At 50.2% G+C, this 21,168-nt stretch overlaps 1 protein-coding gene and 1 non-coding gene across 2 annotated transcripts in view; one reads left to right on the plus strand and one right to left on the minus strand.

Annotated features, from left to right (window-relative positions):
• Positions 1–5,850: 5,850 nt before the first annotated feature.
• KIAA1549 (KIAA1549 ortholog) overlaps positions 5,851–21,168 on the plus strand; it is a 132,206-nt gene continuing 116,888 nt past the window's right edge. The window contains exon 1 of the mRNA XM_054726150.1: positions 5,851–6,001. Within this exon, the coding sequence (XP_054582125.1) occupies positions 5,851–6,001 (151 nt within the window). The remainder of the gene's footprint in view (positions 6,002–21,168) is intronic.
• On the minus strand, positions 10,800–10,869 carry MIR9256B-3 (microRNA mir-9256b-3). The gene is given in 1 exon segment (NR_130559.2): positions 10,800–10,869. It is a non-coding gene; the product is annotated as a microRNA mir-9256b-3 (primary transcript).

Genomic DNA, 21,168 nt, shown 5'->3' on the forward strand with positions numbered 1-21,168 from the left:
CCTCCCCTGTCCCCCACTCCTTAGCCCCCGAAGACCACCACTCTGCTCTCTGTGTCCTTGAGTTCGATGTTTTTATGTTAATCCTCACCTGAGGATATTTTTTCCATTGATTTTTAGAGAGAGTGGAAGGGAGAGGGAGAGACAGAGAGAGAGAAAACATCGATGTGAGAGAGACACATCGATTGGTTGCCTCCTGCACTCGCCCCAACTGGGGCCAGGGATCAAAGCTGAAACCAAGGTATGCACATCCTTGACTGGAATTGAACCCGCAACCCTTCAGTCTGCGGGCCAGTGCAAACCAGCCAGGTTGAGTTTGATGTTTTTAGATTTCATATGTCATGCCTTTAAGGTCCATCCATATTGTAAAAATATGACATGATTTCCTTTTTTCATAGGTGAATAATATTCCATTATATATATATTTATCACAATTTCTTTATCCATTCATCCATCGATGGACACTTAGGTTATTTCTATGTCTTGGCTACTGTGCATAATGTTGCGATGAGCATGGGGGATGGTGCACATATCTCTCCATGATAGTTATTTCTTTTGGATGTATACCCAGAAGTGGGATTGCTGGATCACATGGTAGTTCTAGTTTTTATTTTTTGAAGAGGCTCCATACTGTTTTCCATGGTTCTTGCTCCTGGCTGCACATCAGAATCCTGGGGAGCTTTTTAAAGACCTGGTTGCCCAAGCCTCATCTGCAGAGAATTGGATTTAATTGGGCTGAGGTATGGCCTGGGGTTCTTTTTGTTTGTTTGTTTGTTAATTTTTGAGTCTGGGTGATTTTATTATGCAGTCAGAGCTGTGAACCATTGTTCCCTCTGGTCCAGTACACTAGCTAAATAAGTCCCATGCCTACCTCCCTTGGTGTCCTTGTTCATAGGGGATGCCCTCAACCTGGAATACTCGTCCTGTCCTCCTTAGCTGTCCAAATCCTTCTTATCCCTTAATGACTCCATAAGGCCCAACTCACCTGCAACTCCACCAGGAAGTTTTCCTGGTTCCCCCATCAAGTAGGATATCTCCCTTTTTTGGACATTCTATAACTTCCTTCTGACATGTATTATGGTCTACTTTGCAAAACTGTTATTTTTAAACTTATTTTTTTTCAATAAGATTGTCAGTTCTTTGAAAAACTGTAGCAAAATTAACCTTGTTCATCACTCAGTACCCTGTTCTGTGGGACAATTACTCAGTAGGGGCTCAGTAAATATTTTAAAAATGTTTACTTTGTTCTAGAGCTTTTTCTTCATTTTGTACAGTTGCTGTCTCTGCCTGGAACCCCCTTTCCCAGATATCCCTATGGCTCAGTGTCACCTTGTTAGAGTGACAAATATAGTCACTTATTTGTTTACTAGAGGCCTGGTGCACAAAATTCGTGCCCAGGCGGGTGGTGGTCCCTCAGCCCAGCCTGCACCCTCTCCAACCTGGGACCCCTTGAGGGATGTCCGACTGCCCATTTAGGCCCGATCCCGGTGGGATCGGGCCTAAATGGGCATTCGGACATCCCTCTCACAATCCAGGACTGCTGGCTCCCAACTGCTCGCCTGCCTGCATTCCTGATTGCCTCTAACTGCTTCTGCCTGCCAGCCTGATCACCCCCTAACCACTCCCCTGCCAGCCTATTTGCCCCCAACTTCCCTCCTCTGCTGGCCTGGTCACCCTTAACTGCTCTCCCCTGCAGGCTTGATCGCCCCCAACTGCCCTCCCTTGCAGGCCTGGTCCCTCCCACCAGCGCTCCCCTGCTGGCCTGATTGCCCACAACTGCCCTCCCTTGCAGGACTGGTCCCTCCCAACTGCCCTCCCCTGCTGGCCGTCTTGTGGTGGCCATCTTGTGTCCACATGGGGGCAGGATCTTTGACCACATGGGAGCAGCCATCTTGTGTGTTGGAGTGATCGTCAATCTGCATATTACTCTTTTATTAGAGAGGATAGAGGCCTGGTACATGGGTGGGGGCCAGCTGGTTTGCCCTGAAGGGTGTCCCGGATCAGGGTGGGGGTTCCCTTGGGGCGTGGGGCTGCCTGGGTGAGGGGCCTGTGGTAGTTTGCAGGCCAGCCACGCCCCCTGGCAACTCAAGCGGAGGCCCTGGTATCTGGGATTTATTTATCTTCTACAATTGAAACTTTGTAGCCTGTAGCAGAGCCAAGCCTTCTGCTCGCTTCGTGGCGGCAGCCATTTCTGTTGGAATTTATTTATCTTCTATAATTGAAACTTTGTAGCCTTAAGCAGAGGCCTGGGCTGGCCAGGCTGTGCGGAAAGCTTGGCTTCCTCCATCACCAGGGAAACTCAAGCCTCCCTCCTGCTCTCTCTGTCGCCGCAGCCATCTTGGTTGGGTTAATTTGCATACTCACTCCTGATTGGTTGATGGGCGTGGCTTGTGGGTGTAGTGGAGTGGTGGTTAATTTGCATATTATTCTTTTATTAGATAGGGTTGCCTGTCTCTTCTCACTAGCATGTAAGCTCTGTGAGGAAACGCCTTTATTTTGTTTGCTGTTGTATCCACCATGCACATGCCAGTACTTGGCATATAGTAAGTGTTCAGAAAATACTCCTTGGGTTTAATAAATGAACTTGATGGACATTTATCTTCTTTATATATACCTCATAACAACCCCCAGCAGGCAAGGTAGGCATAACCAAGCCATCATCAGATTAATTCTCAGACTCTTGGTGTTCTGAGCTGGAATATGGAAGCTAAGTTGCCACAGGAAGAAGGCGCTTGTTTCACCTTCTCCTCCCACACCTCGGTCTTTGCCTCACTCCTGTAGGCTTCATGATCTCACCCTACGTGCATGTCCAAGTTCCACCACTTCCCTGCAGACAGCTGCCCCTTGGCCACCCCAGACACACCCGCTGTTGGCCCACCCTTTGGGAGAAAGAGGCCACACAGGCCGTGAAAGGGAGCCTGGGGCCAAGTGGGCAGGGGATTATGGGCTCCTGGTGGGGTGTCCGCTTGGCCTCTCAGACTCCTTGCCCTGTGGGGAGGGTGTGGTTGGAGGAGGCCTGGAGTGGGGCCCCTGCACGCTGGGGCTCGTTTTGTGTTAGTCTAAGGGGGATTGATCCTCTCCTCTCCAAACCAGACTGTAAGCCCCCTCTCCTAGAGGGTGTGTGGTTTAACTGGAAAATGGAAGGTGGGGGCTGAGCCTGAGATAAATAAGCTAACCTCTTTGGCTTGTTTATAATAATAAAAGTGTAATATGCTAATTAGACCCGATGTCCTTCTGGACGACCTTCCAGACGAAGCTGCAGCTGGCGGGGGCTGAGGCAGAGGTGGCTGCTGTGTCAGTTGCGGGGGGCCGAGCTCCTTGCATGAATTTCATGCATGGGGCCTCTAGTTTATCTATGAAATGAGAACTAGATGAGATAATCTCTAAAATGGCTTCTTTTATATCTCTCTCCACTGCACACACACACATTCCCAACTAACAGGTCATAGTAAATGCCCAGAAGTGTTCTCTAGTATGAATGCCCTATGGCCTGAACTTAATCCATTCTCATATCAGACAAATTATGTAGGTATGTGTATACATGTAGGGGCATGTATGTGCACACACAGTACACACATGCACACATACACCCTACCTTGTACCACTCAATCCGTCTTGGACTTTTGAGCCACAAAACTTACCAGCTGAACTGTTAGCCCTGGGAGACATTTTGCTAAACACTGAGGCAAAATGCTCCAGATCCTCACAGAAGAAATATTTAGTTTTATGCTTTCAGAGCTTGGGGACTCTGGGACCCTAGGGATCTTACTTTCCTTAGAAAATTGCTGACCTTGAGTCATTTCTATTATCTTGAAGTTGAGATTTTTATTTCTGACTGATGTCAATCCCTTCTTAATGGCTGGGTAAACATTGTATTTCCTTGAGCTGCCTGTGAATTAAGAGCGGGGGGGGGGGGTCCTTTTTCTGACACCCTGGGTTCTAGTGTAGGTGGATGCTTACTGGAGGCTGGGGCCAACTCTGAAAGGTGACACCTCTTTCCTGGGCAGGTGGAAGCTCTGCTTCAAATGAACAAGTGCATAATGAGGGTTTACCGGTGCTATGGGCAATCCTAAGCAGGGTGACACCAGCTTCAAGCTTTACGTTAGTTTGGTTGGAGAGGCACAGCATAATTTCATAAAAGATTAAATAATGTAACAGGACGAGACCATTTATCACCTCAAGGCAGTGGTTTGTGGTCAAATACAGTTTTTTTTTTTTCACAATGAGCTTAGAGAATGAAGAAAAGTGTGAACAAGCGGTCCCAGGTCTGGGGCCATCATATCCGGGAGCAGACATACGGAGACAGGCAGTGTCTCCACACAGTTCCTCACCTGGAGTGTATGAGCTGGAGGCAAGGTCTGCAAAGCTGTCTGTTCATGGTGGGGGGTCGGAGGAGATCAGTCGCTAAGAACAGGGGCTGTTTGTGATGCCGAGGCATAATCAAGTACACATTAGGAACATCAACAAAAGCTATCCTTAACCTTCATTCTCAGTTCTCCTCCCTGAAAGGAACGGTAGGTGCTTACAGAAGAATGCCTCAGCCTTACTCTGAGCAGGGGCTATTGCTGCCCAGACGGGTGAGCTGCAAGGAGGGGTCTCCTAGGGGACCGGGAATGGAGCACCGCCGGGATCCTTGGCTCAGTGTAGATGATTCACATTTTCACTGCCCACCTTAGCTTCCCAGGAAGTAAGATAGAGTGCCCACCCCACATACCTTTAGCACCCTGCCTAGTGCACTGCAACAGGACGCAAAGGTTCAAAACTGCCAATTCCACCTAGCAAGACCTTCAAACCACCATCCTCCGAGTTAGATGCCGGGCACATAGCAGGTACCTGACAAACGCTAACTCCCTTCTTCGCTTTCCTCATTTCCTTGGGGAACCCTAACCCTCTGACATTCTCTCCACCTCCCACGAGCGCTGCTTTCCCTAAAAGGGCCTGGAGGAGTGCGGTTCTCTCCGGCTCCCCTTCAATTCGGCTCAACTGGAGCTTTCTGAAGGCCTACTACGTGCAGGCTGTGCGGGCTGCCCGGTCGGGACAGGAGGCAGAACCCCTGGACTGGAGAAAGGATGGGTCGAGCTGCGCGCTTTTCTCAGCCCCTCCACTGCCCGTCGGGCTCCTGGAAAGCGAGCCCGACCTCTGCTCTGCTTTGTCCCCTCGGCAGCCCCGAAGGCTGTCCGGCCAACGCCGGCGCCCCCGCTCACACCTGCTGCCCGCACACCATCGAGCAGAGCGAAGCCGGGCCCCGGAGGAGGAGGGAGAGGCCGCCGCGTTGGGCTGCCAGGTTTCCGGCTCCGACCCCTCCTGGCGGGCCTCCTTCCCTCTCTCCGGGCGCCCCCGGGGGCGGAACGCGCGGGGCCACCAGGCGGCGGCGGGACCGGTGTGGGTGCGGGTCCGGGCGGCGCCGGCTCCCGGCCCGGCCCAGGCCTCCCGCGTCCTCCCGCGCCCCCTCCCGGGAGGCGGGTCCTGGGGGGAAGGACCCGTCCCCCGCGCCGCGCAGCCCCGCGCATTCGCGCCCCGCGCCTGCCGCCCGGCTGCCCGCAGGCAGGCGCCCGGCCGGCCGGGAGGTGGTGCTCGCCTCCCCGCGCCCGGGCCCGCGCGTTGCCGGGCAGCGGCTCGAGGCTCCGAAGGGGGCGGAGCGGCGAGGCGGGCGTGCGGCTGGCGGCCCCTGTCCGTGGTTCCGGCCCCCGGCCCGCCCCCGCCTCGCCGGCCTCCCTCCGCGCCGGTGCGCGGCGCCCCGTCCCAGCCGCAGCCGCAGCGGCCGCCTCCCGGGTCTGAGAGCGCCGAGCCGCGGGGCCGGGTCGGGCGCCGGTCGGGACTGCCGGGGGCGCGGCGCCGACGCGAGGCGCGGCCATGGACGGGCAGACCCGCGCCGGGGTCGCGCTGGTCCCGGGGCCGAGCGGCCACGGGCCTTCCTCCCGCCGCCGCCGCCGCCGCCGCCCGGGGCTGCTGCTCCCCGGCCTCTGGCTGCTGCTGCTGGCCCGGCCGGCCTCGTGCGCCCCAGGTAAGCACCGCGGGGACCCTCGGGCCGCCGCCGCGACCCTGTCTTCCTTTATTGCTGCTATTTTCAAAATCCTGCTTTCCCCGCCCAGACTCTTTTATTCTCCACCGCTCCCTCGCCCTCCTTTCTGGAGATTCTCTTCCATTCTTCTTGGGCCCAGCAACCGGAGGCACGGAGAAAAGAAAGGGAGAGAGCCAGCGGATTGTGGCCAATCTTGCTAATGATCTGCAAAGCTATCCTGTTATCCTCGAGTCTGAGGCGGGTCCTGTGGCTTCATCTCCGAAGGTGCCTTTATTTTCTCTGCAAAATCCAGGCGGTGGAATTGTGTGCGTGCGTGGCTGTGTCAAGGTGGTCTATCAAATGTTAGGGAGTACTTTATTGTCAGGCTGAAGGGGGACCCTGGGGGTGTGTGTGCTTTAGAACGGTGTTGCATTACTCCGAGTAGCCCTGCGTCCCCCAGATACAGGGATTCTGGCGGTGTGATGTCCCCCCGTGCACCAGGACACAAAGAACATTCAAAGAATATCTCTTGGAAAGCGCCCTGGCCACGGGTCTTTCCAGGGAACTAGCTATTGCTTTTACTTCTGCAGAGGCATTAGTACAATAGAGCGTGGAAATATTGTGATTTCCGAGTGTCAGGGCATGAAAGGAGTCAGGGTTGTTTTTATAATAGATGCAGTTTACTGACGGCTCGTCAGCATGGAATTAAGAGGCACGCTTTATGGAGAAGCATGTGGGCGGGTTTTGTTGTTGAGGAAATGATTTAATTCATATTGCTCCTCCGAAATGTTTATGTGTCCACCCTGAGCATACACACAGGATGGTCTGGAAACCGTCTCTGAGCTGACGGGCTGTGAGCCCGGGGTTGTCCCCGGGGCACGCACACTTGACCCCTTAGTGGGCAGAAAAGGAAAGGTGGAATGAGCAGCCCTGGGTGGGCATGGAGCAGGAACAGAAAGCCATGGAAGCGACGCCAAATCCTCCCTTCTCCTGGGAGGATGGCCGACAGACCGCCGAGTGGCTTTGAAAGGAAACGGAACACATTGGAAGGTGTCCCTAGGACCTCACTGTTGGACCGATAGGCAGCACCGTGTAGGCGATGGCCCAGTAGAAGCCCAGGAAGAGACTTCAGGGATCAGAGGATGGAACCCCTCCTTTCACGAAAGAGGAAACTGACATGAGAAGTGACTTGCTCAAGGTCACAGGCTGCTTGGTGCAGAGTCATCACCTGTCAGTCACCCTGCTGCCCTGACCCGCAGACTTGTACACACGTGAGGTCTCCACAGAGATTTCCCACAGCTGGGTGGAACCCTGCCGCAGAAAGCCACACCACAGCCCGGGGGACACAATGGGTCTCTTCCCAGCAGTAGACCCAGGGTGCGAACAACCTTGCCTTAACGCCGCACCCCAGGTCTCAGTTCTGCTCCCTGCAGGCCCCGCCCCGTGTGTCCACGTGTCCAGAGAGGACAGGAGACCCTGGGCTTTCTGGGAGAAGAGATGTTCACGAAGACTGCCCTTGTCTTTCGTCAACAAAGAAAGCCCATCTCATACTAACGGATTCATCAGCTGCGGGACAGGCAGACTAATAATTTCCACTTACTGCGCGCTGCCTGTGTGCCTGGTGCTATATTTTATACACAAGACCCAATCTCCTTGTGGGGTAGGCATCACTGTCCCCATTTTACAGGTGAGGAAACTAAGGCTGCCGGCCTTTAGGTTAGTTTGACTCCAAACTCTATGCAGGTCACCTCCGTACAGCTTCCCCAGGCGCATGTGGCCACATGGCTATTTCGTAGACGCGGAGAACATAAGTAATTCTCTAATAAGTCTGATGTCAGTAGCGGAGCTGTTTGTTCTGTCCCTCCATAACGTTCTCTTCTTTAGAAGTCCATTCCTGTTTCCCCTCAACCCACAATACAAATGCAGACCCCCGCTTTATTGCACTTCACAGGTGTTGCGTATGTATTTATTTTTACAAACTGAAGGCAAGACCCTCCACCGGCAAAAAGATTAGGACGTGCCTTATTAGGGTGGTCTGAAGCCGACCAAAGCCGCAGTATCTCCTTGGTGTGCCTGGTTCAACCTGGAGACATGAAATGAATTCCGTGTCCACTCTAGAGCTGACGTCCCGGGAGCAGAGACTTCATCCTCCCACTCACGTGTGCATTGGCCTCCCCTGGTTGGCGCAGCTGCTTCTAGACTGGGCAATAGACTAGGAGGCAGCTGTCCTCAAGGATCCAGTTGGAAACACAAAGCTGTGCCCAAGCAAGCGCAGACCCCTGGCACGGAGGGTGCACGGGCAAGATTGCATTTCCGTTGTTTGGTCCTGGTCTCCTCTCTGTGCCACGAGGACCCTCTGGCTGTGAGTCCCGAGTGTTGTATTTTCACCGTCAGAGTGGGGATGGAGGAGGCTTTGCTGAGCTCTGACGTGGCGGTTCTCTTTCTGAAGAGTAAGTGGTCTTAGCCAGAAAATGGTGCGTCTTAGTCCTGATTTGGATTTCCTAGGTGAGACACCAGCCCCTTCCGTGGCTCTGAAAACGACCTCCTCCCCAGGAGGTTTCTCTTTCCTTGTTAACTTTTGTTCAGTGGAGTCCACCTTCCAGTTGGTCTCCTAATTTCAGTCTCTATTTAAATTTCTATGTTTTATCGATTTCTGGCCTATTTCCATTTCATTCAGCATTTTGAGTGTGCCCTTTTGGTTTGTTTAAACATTTATACGTTTCGTCTCGACTCTTCACTGTTGTGGAAACAATTTGTAATACTTTGGACTTGCTTTTGAATATTGTGCTTTTAGGAGACCTACACCCACAACGTAAAAGGAAGGAATCGTGAACGTTTTTTCATCGTATTCAGTGATAAGTCTTCCTAAAAATAATAGTTATTGTGAAACTGATAACTTTGCAAATTACTTTGCAATTTAGAAATTACTGGAAGGTATAGAAAACAGGTACCCACACTCCTACAACCCACAGATAACACTGTAAATAGTTTTGCCTTTTCTTTGTTAACATTAAAAAAAAGAAAATTGAATTATATGCACAATGTATTTACTTTTTTTCACTTAATAATTGATGTAAGAATTTCCTTATTCACAATTTTCCATCCTAATAATGACTTAATTATTCATTTACTATTTCCAGCCGTTTTTGGCTGTTATAAACAATGCTGTGATGAATAGCTATGTGGTAAGGCGTTGTCTATATTTCTTTGTGTGTGTGTGTGTGTTTAAGTCTACATTTCTAGAAGGGAAATTAGGATGTAACATAAATCTAAGGCCCACCAGGCTGGATCTTTGCATGTTTTGGTCAGTGTGGTGAGTGCCTTATAGGTGCTCAGTAAGTGGCTGTTGAATGAAGAACAATTTTATATGAAGCTGCAATGCTGAAATAAAGCCTAGCAGTTTATGTGGTAGCCTGATTCACATCATCACTAGGATTGAATATTACTTTAAAAATCCATGTTAAATAAATTTATAATACATTGTTTTAATTTCTTACTACTTATGAATTGAATATTTTTTGTTTATTTTGTACTTGTATTCCATTAATTTTCTCTGTGTTTTTGCTCAGAGAATTACATATTTAAACATGTAATTACATTTTTAGTTGTTGTGGAATTACATATTTATTTATTTATTTTAAAAATATATTTTATTGATTTCAGAGAGGAAGGGAAAGGGAGAGAAAGATAGAAACATTAATGATTAGAAAGAATCATTGATTGACTGCCTCCTGCACGCCCCCTACTAGGGATTGAGCCCACAACCTGGGCCTGTGCCCTTGGCTGGAATTGAACCCCGGACCCTTTGGTCCGCAGGCCGAAGCTCTATCCACTGAGCCAAACCCGTCAGGGCTGGAATTACATTTTTAAGTCTTTCTATGTATGGATAGCAACCATTTTTGTCCCGTGTGTTAACAGTTTCCCCTTCTAATGGAGTTTTACAAATTTTTTTATATAATTTTGAAATTCAGAAGTTTTTGATTCTTTTGTTTAGCAAAATTGGCCATTTTGCTTTTCTTTTTGTATTTTTTCCATTTCATTTATACTTATGGTAGGTTAAATTTTTACCTTACTTGATGTGCTATTTTATTAGCTATTTCGGTGCGAATATTTGTTACTAGGGGCCCAGTGCACGAATTCGTGCACCTTGAAAGGAACTGGGGGCCGAGGCTGAGGTGGGCACAGGGGTGGGTCTTGGCCCATCCTTGTGCCCCCGCCCGGTCCCTCCCGCTGCTGTGGCCCCAGGTCCCCTGTCTGCCGGCAGCCCGGGTCCCACCGCTGCCGCTCCCACACGCTGACAGTGCTGATCCCTCTCGCATGGAGAGATTGGGGCTGGCGCCGGGAGCGGCTGCGAGCCGCAGCTGCTGCCCTGATTGCCCCTTAGGAGCAGGGGGAGGTAGAGAAGCCCTCAGGGGTGATCAGGGCCAGCAGCCGTTGCTTGTACCCGCTGATGGCGCCAAGCGATCGGGACCAGCCCTGGCCCCTGGCAGCAGGTGTGAGAGGTGGTCTGGTGCCAGCAGCGGGTACAAGCGCCAGGTGGGACTGTGGCCCACGGGAGCAAAGCATTTTCAGTAACCACCAGAGGCTCGCCTGGATGACAGCGACCAGTGCCCTGCCTTGGTCTGGTGCCCCTGCTCACTTGCTCCACCATCCCGCCATGGCCGACGCCCGCCATGTTCCGTGCTCTGCTGCCTGCTGCCAATGCCTGCCATAGTCCACATGCGCCCCCTGGTGGTCAGCACACGTCATAGCGATTGGTTGTTCAGTTTTTCTGCCATTCCGTCTATTTGCATATTAGGGTTTTATATACACTGAGTGGCCTGATTATTATGATCTCTGAACGCATAATAATCTGGCCACTCAGTGTATATCCTATATAATAAAAGGGTAATATGCAAATTGTCCCCTCAACCAGGAATTCGACCAGCAGGCAGGCCGGCCAACTGCCCATGTCCCCTCCCCCTGGCCAGGCTGGCCGGACCCCACCCATGCACGAATTCATGCACCGGGCCTCTAATACACACACACACTGAGTGGCCAGATTATTATGCATTCAGAGATTATAATAATCTGGCCACTCAGTAAATATAGCTACTTTTTGAGTGGATTAGTATCCTATAAATAAAAACTAAGATAAATGTTTCAAAAGTGTGATCCCTCCACCTTCTGCATCAACAACATGAGGATGGGGGAGGGGGGGTTGCTTGTGAAGAATTTAGATCTCTGGGACTCACCCTTGACCCACAGAATTTTTGGTGGGAGTGCCTGGGAATCTCATTTTTAACAAGTTCGCAGCTGATTTTAAGGCACTTTAAACTTTGGAACTACTGATCCAGATACTATAAAATTCAGTAACTGAAAATTTCATAGCATTTTGGGGGTATGGGCACTGAAAATGTTGCAGTTGTCTTTCTACTGTTAGAACAGTTGATTTAAGATCGTGACATTGAGGCAGTTTTTTTGGTTGTATCTAGTTTGCTTGGTTTTCTTTGGGTTGCGAGTCAAAGGACATAGAGGACTGCATTTTAAATTCTCACGCCCGTTCCCTTGGGAACAGCTGTTTGCAGTCTTTGTCAGGAAATACCTCACTTAATCCCGAACACAGAAGCCAGCCAGGCTGTTGTTCAAAGTCTCCTGGGACCTGGGAGCCACAGGTTTTCTCCCAGTGCCCGGGGTGCTAGAGGCAGCTAGCTAATTACTGTAATTATATTCGCACTAGGTTGATTTTCCCAGATAGGAAGATGCGGCTCTAACTGATCTAACTTGTTGCCAAGCTGTGGACACCCACCTTTCATCTGCAGCTCGGTGACAGGATTTCTCCTTCACACACCCAGGTGGCAGGATTTGTTGGAAAGCACCTTGAACTGTGAGGTGGCAAACCTGTGCATGCTCTTTTCCGCTGCTAATCGGCTTTGTGTCTGTGGACAAGCTACCTTGTCCCGGGTTTCTTCATCAGTGTAAGATGGGTCGCTCTGATGATCTCCGAGTTCTCTTTCAGCTCTTCCATTTCAAGCCCACGTGCTGACCCCCTTGGAATATGCTTGTTATAGGTTGTAATTGTCCGTTGAATGTTTGTGAGTGTTGCCATCTCCCTGTCCTATAGATGATCTAGTCCAGGGACCTGCAGAAAGCAGTTTACTCACCATTGCATTCGATCCTTCTTTCTCATAAACGCTCCTCTCCTCTCCCCTCCTGCAGCCGCACCCCCAGGACACCTGCTTTGCTCTCAATCTTCCTCTTTGTCTCTCACCCCTACCCCCACCCCCACCCCACCACCCCAATCTTGCTTGGTCATGCTCTGGGTATGCTACTGCTGTGGCATGCAGCTTCAGGCATTGCTTCTCCTCGTTGGTGAAAATCTAACCTTGCTACTGAAGGTGTGATACTGCAGCATCATCGCCATCTGGGAGCTTGTTAGAAATGCAGAGTCTCAGGCCCCACTCCAGACCTTCAGACTCTGCATTTCATCAGGCCCTCAGGTGATTTCTCTCTCTCTCTCTCTCTCTCTCTTGAAGTTTGAGAAGCACTGGGCTAAGAGGTAATGCCTCCCGTTCCAACCTTCTGGGAGTGAGTGGTGTTGGCTCGCTGGGGCCTGAGTCAGCCCAGACTACTCTGGAGCCAGTCCAGATCTTCAGGGACCTTGAGATACACCTGCCTTTGGGGTTTACTGAATCTACGTGAATAGTGTACAACAGCCCTATTGATCAGGCAACTTCAGAACAAAATGGTTTGGGGGAGAGAAGATGGCGACCTGCAAGAAGGCAGCGGGGTGGGGGGTGGGGTGGCGGGGTGGGGAGGAGAATGTGTGAGAGACTGAGGGAGCGATAGAGGAGTGTGTGGGCGTGGTGTGTGTGTGTGTGTGTGTGTGTGTGTGTGTGCGCGCGCGCGCGTGCGCGAGCTAGGGACAGTTAGATCCTGCAGAACAAAATGGTTTTCTAGACCTGCCCCGATTCATAACCCATTCATTCATTAACATACTGAAATACTACCATACCAGTTGGTAAATAGCTGCTGTATGGCATCCCCATCTGCCTAAGTTCCTTGGGTTTACATGCCTTCCCTCAGGATTCTTTTCCTGATTCTTCTCCTAGGATGCCCCCCACCCCCCCACCACCTTCCCAAGATCCAGCAACTGAAGGGTTAATGCTCAGCTAGCAGGAACCTCAGGACTCTGCTTTAGAATAGCAACCCTTTCAGTTGGTCAGTGCACATGCCTGTTGTATATTGTATTGAGTATCACCAGCACCTCTCCTTCCTCCCTCCCTCCTTCCATCCCAGATCCAGCACTTTAAAAAAAGTGTGTTAAATGGATGCATCTGATGGTAGTTGAAGTCATAGACCTGGAAGACCCTGCTGAGGGAGTGCATGTAGTTGGAAGAGAAGAAGGCTAAGGACAGAGGCCCAGGAAAGTGACATTCGGGGTAGGGGAAGAGAAGGAGGAGCCCACAAAGGACACTGGCGCTGCTGCATGGAACTGTTTCTCAGAGGATGGTGTGAGGGCCACTCGTCAGCATCACCTGGGGTTCTTTTAAAAAAATATATTTTATTGATTTTTTACAGAGAGGAAGAGAGAGGGATAGAGAGTTAGAAACATCGATGAGAGAGAAACATCGATCAGCTGCCTCCTGCACATCTCCTCCTGGGGATGTGCCCGCAACCAAGGTACATGCCCTTGACCGGAATCGAACCCGGGACCTTTCAGTCCGCAGGCCGACGCTCTATCCACTGAGCCAAAACTGGTTAGGGCTCACCTGGGGTTCTTGTTAAAATCCTGCACTCATGGTCAAGCTAGATCTACTGAATTAGGGCAGTGGTCGGCAAACTCAGTCAACAGAGCGGCAAACCGCGGCTCGCGAGCCGCATGTGGCTCGCGAGCCGCATGTGGCTCACGAGCCGCAGTTTGCCAACCACTGAATTAGGGGATGCGGAGGTTTTGTAGTTTCAAAATGTTCAATAAGCTCCTCAAGTGATTCTCATGCCTGGTGAGGTTTTGTTACCCCTGTCACTTAAAGGTGACATAGGGTTGATGGAGGTTTTAGAAACAGGTTATAGATTTGATCATGCTTATAGGCTTCAAGGAAGAATCAGTAAAGATATAGTGGTTGGCAATTTAAGAAAGAGCAGAAGTAATTGAAGGATAATTCACCCAAAGGGAGGACGTTCATGTGGGCAGGCGGGCTGACCACAAGCAGGACTGGGGAGAGACCGCATTGGGAGAAGGGATTGGAGGGAGCTGGTGGAAGGTGGGGAGTGAAGTCTAAGGCGATGGGAGAAATTGTCGTGATGCCAGTGCACCTGCGATGTGATGTTGTCCTGCAGCATCTGACATTCCAGGTGAGGCCAGGGAAAGGCAGGCCACGGGCTGGGTCCGGGTTGGGAATCCCAGGCAGGTGTGGTGGAGAGACAAAGGGAACCGAGGGATCTGGCAGGACATGGTCTGGATGAGGAGGGGCCAGAAGCAGTGGAGGAGCAGTGAGGTGGCGCGAGGGCTGGAGGCGTTGGCGGTGTTGGCATTTAAGGTTTCAGAATGCATCAACTCCGGGCTTGGTCTCGGTTAACGACCCAGGGCAGGGTCACTGTGGGAGTCAGTCACTGTAGTGAAATGTGGGCGAAAGCCTTTGGGTGAATAATCTGTGGATGTTGGATTTGCCACGAGTGAGCTAGAAAGGACTGTGAGTGGGACTCCAAATCCTCAGTGAGTGAAGGGAAGTGACCCAGTGACTTCTCATGTAGGGGAAGAAATATCTCTTTGTTCTGTCCACTTTCCTCTACCATCCCCACTGCCCCACCCTCATTCACGCCCCCACCATCTTTCCCCCAGTTCCTGACGCGGCCTCCACTTCTGCTCTTGCTCCACCCACTTCATCCTCCACCTTCAGCTGGAGGATCCTTCTAGAAACACATCTGCTCACGTCACTTCCTTGTTGCTTAAACACCTGTGCTGGCTGCCCATGGTTTTCTCGGTGCTCCCAGCCTGAGTCCACAGCCTGTGTGTGCCCTCAGGTACTAGGTTTGTGGGGGTCTGATGTAGCGGCTTGTGAGAAAATGCCCACAGTGGGTACAGACTATTCAAAGTGTTGTTGCTGAAAGGGACCAACAGAGAGGGGAAGGGATGTGATTTGAGGACTGAGTTTTGCCCTCCTGTGATCCAGGGCCAGCCGCAGAGGCAGACATCACCCAGGGTGTAATTTACTGGGGCCGAGCAGCATCTGTCAGAGGGCCAGCTTCTGCTTTGGGAGGTGCAGTGTTTGTTCCAGCAGTGAAATAAGGCAGTGAATATTCAGTGTTACTCTGGGCCACATATTACAACAGTGGAGGGACTTTTTGTAAGTATCTTAGTATCACGACAGCACTAATTAAAATGATATCTGTCCACTTAAACATTCCCCACCCTCACAAACCAACACTGGACATGGCTTGATAATTTATTAGAAAGATCTCTTTCTCTCACACACATACCTCTTCTGTTGGTCTTTAACTTTTTAGTTAAGCTTGTGGGCTAGTCAAATGTGAGAAGTAAAATGAAATAGTTTTTTTCCTTTGAATTATTTAAGAAAAGGGAAATATAAACCTATTTGGATTACTATATGTTTAACCTGAGAATAACTCATAAAAATTAACCAGATAGATATATAGAGATTGACATGTAGATCTACAGATATTTATATGAATACAGATGTATATAAAAATGTAATTCAGTGGTGGAATCAGTAGGAATATTTCTCAGTGTGTTGCCAATAATTAAAAAAAAAGAAATAAGGCAGTGAGTTAGGGGGTGGTAAAAGGGGTGTGGTAAGTGGGGCCACCAATATCGGGTGGGATGCATATTGGAAGAGACAGATATTGCTGGAGAGGGAAGCAGTGAGGGCAGGGGTGACCTCTCTCAGGGATTTGGAGGGGATGGTATCAGGGATTCTTTTTTTTTTTTTTTAAAGGTCTTTTTATTGATTTCAGAGAGGAAGGGAGAGGGAGAGAGAGAAACATATCAGTGATGGGCGAGAAACATTGATCGGCTGCCTCCTGCACGCCCCATACTGGGGATTGAGCCCGCAACGGGGCATGTACCCTGACCGGGAATCAAACCGTGACCTTCTGGTTCATAGGTTGACGGTCACCCACTGAGCCACAGCAGCTGGGCAGGGATTCCTTTTAGAGAGGAGCAAGACCGAAGGAGAAGTAGGAGGCTAGCCCTGGAGACAGGCTTGGAGGAGCAGGTGACTTCATGGAGAGTGGTGGATGAGACCGTCTTTTGAGAGGAGGGCGAGTGTGAGGCGGAATTGGGAGCGTGAGAAAATGCAGCTGGTTTCCAGAGGGGATTGAGAAGAGGCGACTGAAGTGGCAAGGCCCGGCTGAAGCTGGGAGGCTGACTCTGCTTGCCTCTCCAGCAGCCCTGGGTGGCCGAGCCATGGGCCGGAAATGAACAGTGGTCCTGGGCTCCGCGGGGATGGGTGTGTCTAGGCAGGCGGTCAGGAGGTCAGGTTCCTCCTGGTGTTTGGCAGGCTGTTCCCCTCTGGGGAGTCGCTTGGAAACTCTCCTTGCTTCTTTCCTTGCTCCCTGGTCCCCTGGTTGGGCCTGTGGAAGGTCCCCCATCGCCACTGTTTTGGGTGCTAGGATGCCCTGTGGAGCCAGGCAGCCTGCAGGCCTCTTTAAAACACCGGGCAAACACTGCTGGGAAGCTCTCCAAGGGGAAGCCTCAAGCATACACAACAAACCCCCTTCTGAAGCCAGCTTCCAGGGGACTTGGGTGAAGCCCAGGAGACAGGTGTGACCCGGTGGGAAGTCGCTAGGCCTTTGCTGCTGTGGGCGAGGCCTGAGGACCAGCAGCGTCAGCGCCACACCGAGCTTGTTACAAAGGTGGACTCTCAGGTCCCGCCCCAGAATCTTCCTTTTCAGAGCCTCTTCCCGTGATGTGATTTGTATGCGCACTAAGGGTTGGGGAGCTCTGGCCAAGCGAGGCAGCGAGGCAGCGTCTCATTGAGGTTGGGTGCATTTCAAAGACTTTGGGTTGTTACCTCATTGGTGGGGAGGAAAATTCCGCCCAGATTTCAAGGTGATTGGGAAACAGAGCCGCAGCTGCCGGCTCCGAGCTGAGCTGGTGTCTGGCTGGATGTGCAGCCTACGCGCCCTTGGATGCCCTTGGTCCAGCCCTTGGTTTCCCTGCTCTGGTCTCAGCAGGAGGCAGGGTGGGTGACGGCCAAGGATTTCAGGAGCCTCTGCAGATAGCTGATGCAAGCAGGGGTCAACACTGAGGTGGGCGTGGAAGCAACTCAAGCGTCTGTCCACGGGTGCATGGATGCCCAAAATGTGCTGTGTACACTCCATGGTGGTGTTATTCCTTCTTAGAGAAGAAGGGCATTTGGACACATGCTACACCATGGCATTACGCTGAGTGAGGTAAGCCAGTCACCAAAAGACACGTACTGTGTGGTTCCACTTTTGTGAGGTGCCTAGAGTCGTCAGAGTCCTGGAGACAGAACGTAGGGTGGTGGTTGCAGGGGCTGAGGGGAGGCGGGAATGGGAGCTAGTGCTTAATGGGTTCAGAGCTTCAGTTTTGCAAGGTGAGAAGAGTTGGTTGCACAACAATGTGAAAATACTTAATACTACTTAGAAATGGCTAATATGGTAAACTCAGGCTATGTGTTTTTTTTTTTTCAAAAACCACGATTATTGAAAAACAACAGCCTAAAGTGAGGCTGAGTGGGTAGCAGTTGGTTGGTTAGCAGGAGCGAACATCCGTCAGAGCCAGGGGCCACAGTGGTCTGGGGACAGGCCAGGAGCACATGACACACAGGCCGGGCTGAGGCCTGTGACAGGCTGGGACGGAAGGACGACGGGCACAGGGCACATCTGGGTGGGAGTGGTGGCGGCGGCTTGCTAAGACAGAGTTGCTTGGCTCTGTGGCACCAGCCAGGATCTCCAGGTCTCTCTGCCTTAGGACTGCTTCACCTCTCACCTGACCTCCCCCTTTCTCCTCCCCCTCCCATCCTTGCGTTGTTAGGTGTTTTTTCCCTGGACAGTCATTTGATGGAGGATGGGATGGGGGACAGGGTGGAGGAAAGGCATTCTTGGAAGGGGTTGGAATTTTCAACCTGGGCCTTACTTAATACAGTCGCAGGAATTTAAAAAATCAAATTCTTCTTCCTAGCCCTTAGAATTTGGCTTTTAAATATTTTTATGTATTTTCAGGATAACAATAGCTTTACTGGTTTTCCCCCCTGATTATAAAAGTGATATGTGTTCATTGCAATAATGTGTACTTACTGTTCCCTGAGCCCAGGACATTCTTATCTCGGATAGTATCTACATGGCTTACCGCGCCCCTTCCTTCAGCTTCTGCTCAGATCTCACATAATCAGAGAGGCCTTCCTCCCCGTGTTTTCTAAACAACAACCTCCTCCGCAATTCCTAGCTCCTGACTCTGCTTTATTTTTTCTCCACGGCACCGATCACCATCTTATATATGCCCGCTTCTTCTCTGCCTCCCTCCACCAGGGTAGAGTTTATCTGTTTTGTTCTGTGTTTGTTCATTTGCCCAGCAGATCTGTCTTGAATGCTTACTCGGTGGCAGTGCCTGCTCTGTGCCCGGCCTCTCAGGATGCATCAGTGACGAAGTTAATTACATAATGTGTTTCTAGATGACGAGTGCTGTGAATCAATGGAACAGACAAAGGTTTAATCGGGGAGTGAGGAGCTGAAGGTTTAATCGGGGTGGTGCGGGAGGACTCATTGACCAGGTGACTGTATTAGTTTGCTGGGGCTGCCATAACAAAGGGCCACGCACTGAATGGCTTCAACAAGAGAAGTTTATTGTCGTGTAGTTCTGGAGGCCAGGAGATCCAGGTCAAGGTCAAGGGGCCATGTTCCCTCTGAAGGTGCTAGGGAAGGGTCCATGCCCTTTCCTCTTTTTATAAGGTCAGACTGAGTGGGGTCCACTCTCCTCCAGTGAGACCTCACCTAAACTTCTTACATCTGCACTGATCCTGTTTCCAAACGAGGTCACATTCTGAGGTACTGGGGGTTAGGACTTCAATTTAGGGATTTTGCGGGGGACATGGTTTAACCCATAACAGTGACATTTAATCTAAAATTTGAAGGAGGCAAAGGGACAAGCCATGCAGGGTTTGGGGGCACAGTGTTCCCAGCAGATGAAGTAGCCAGCGTAGAGGCGGAAGTGTGCCTGGTGTTGGGGGGTGGGGAGGGACCAGTGTGCCCAAGACAGAGAGGGAGGGGGTGGGGGAGTGGGGCAACAGGAGTGAGGTGTGAGAGGAAGTGGGTGCTGGGGGTGGAGTGTCAGAGGCCCCCAGAAGGACTTGGGCATTATTCCAGGTAAGGTGGGAAGCAGTTGCAGGGTTTAGAGCAGAGGAGTGATGTGATGACGCTTGAAATGTAAAATATATTGCACATGAAATGAATTCAGATGGTGTAGAAAGTGAAAATCCCACCACTCAGAGATCGACACTATGCCATTTTGGTGTTTCTCCTTTCAGACCTTTCCCCCCTACGCATACAAGCGCGCGCGCGCACACACACACACGCAAAGTAATGGCCTCATACTCCACATGTTTGCTGACTTGCTTTTTTTCACTTCACACTTTATCATAGAATCTTTGCATTGCCAGGAAGTATAGCCACTTCATGGTTTTATTTGAGGCTGTGGATGTTCCCTGCTTTATTGAACCAGTTGCCTGCTGATGGAGAATTATATTGCTTTCAACTTTTGCTGTGGTAAAAGTACCGCTATGAGGATCTTTGTACATATATCTTTACACACCTTTCTAATTATTTCCTCATGATACATTCCCAGAAATAGAATTGCTGGACCAGGCAGCATTCATGTATTTGACTTTGATATTTATTGCCAAATCGCTCTCTAGAAAGTCTGAAGCAATTGACATTCTCTCTAGTAATGAATTAGTGCCATTTGCTTCTACCCTCCATGATACAGGCTGTTACCGATCTTTATTATCTTTGCCAAACTCCTGGGTAAAAAAAATACCTCCTTTAAAGTTGCATTTCTTTGATTGTTCATTGGCATCAGGGTAATCTTTGCATTCCTTTCTCTGGTTCTCTCTAGAAATCTCAGGGCTGACCTGGAAATAATTATCCAACAATTACAGAGTGCTAGTCACGTGCCAAATATCGTGCTAGGCACAGTGTATCTTGTTTAATCCATACAACAACTCTACTAGGTAAGCACTGTTATTACCCCCATTTTACAGATGAGGAAGATAAAGGTTAGAGAGGTTCACTAACTTGCTTAAGGTCACACAACTAGTAGGAGTCCTTGTAACCCTAGGGGTTGGGGATGTGCATCCCCCAGCCAGGGTTTCCTTTGCTGTGGGTCCATGTAGAAGAATGACTCTGCGGCCCTGGCTAGTTTGGCTCAGTGGATAAGCATTGGCCTGAGGACTGAAGGATCCTGGGTTCAGTGCTGATCAAGGGCTTGTACCTCGGTTGCAGGCTCCATTCCTGGCCCTGTTCAGGGTGTGTGTGGGAGGCAACCAATTGATGTATCTCTCTCACATCCATGTTTCTTGCTCTCTGTTTCTACCTCTCCCTTCCACTCTCTCTAAAAATCAATGGAAAAATGTCCTCGGGTGAGGATTAACAACAAGAAGAATGACTCTGTGGCCCCGCTGGTGTGGCTCAGTGGTTGATTGTGAATCCATGAACTAAGATGTTACTGTTTTGATTCCCAGTCAGGCACATGCCTGGGTTGCTGTCTCGATCTCTAGTAGGGGGTGTGCAGAAGGCAGCCAATTGATGTTTCTCTCTTATCAATGTTTCTATCTCTCTATCTCCATTCCTCTCGTTCAAAAATTAATAAACACACACACACACACACACACACACATGTATGTATGTGTGTGTGTGTGTGTGTATATATATATATATATATATATATATATATATTTTTTTTTTTTTAAAGAATGACCCTATGGCCTTGGCCTGGTAGCTCAGTTGGTTAGAGTGTCGTCCCCATATGCCAAGATTGCAGGTCCAAGGTTGTGGGTTTGATCCCGAGTCAGGGCACATATAAGAATCAACCAGTGAATGCATAAATAAGTAGAACAACAACATCGATGTTTCTCTCTCTCTTTCTCTCTTCCTCTCCCTCTCTCAAATTAAATAAAAAGATAATGTATTGTAGAATTGTATACCTGAAACCT

The sequence above is a fragment of the Eptesicus fuscus genome, chromosome 14, assembly GCF_027574615.1.
Source record: "Eptesicus fuscus isolate TK198812 chromosome 14, DD_ASM_mEF_20220401, whole genome shotgun sequence".
Classification (NCBI taxonomy): Eukaryota; Metazoa; Chordata; class Mammalia; order Chiroptera; family Vespertilionidae; genus Eptesicus; species Eptesicus fuscus.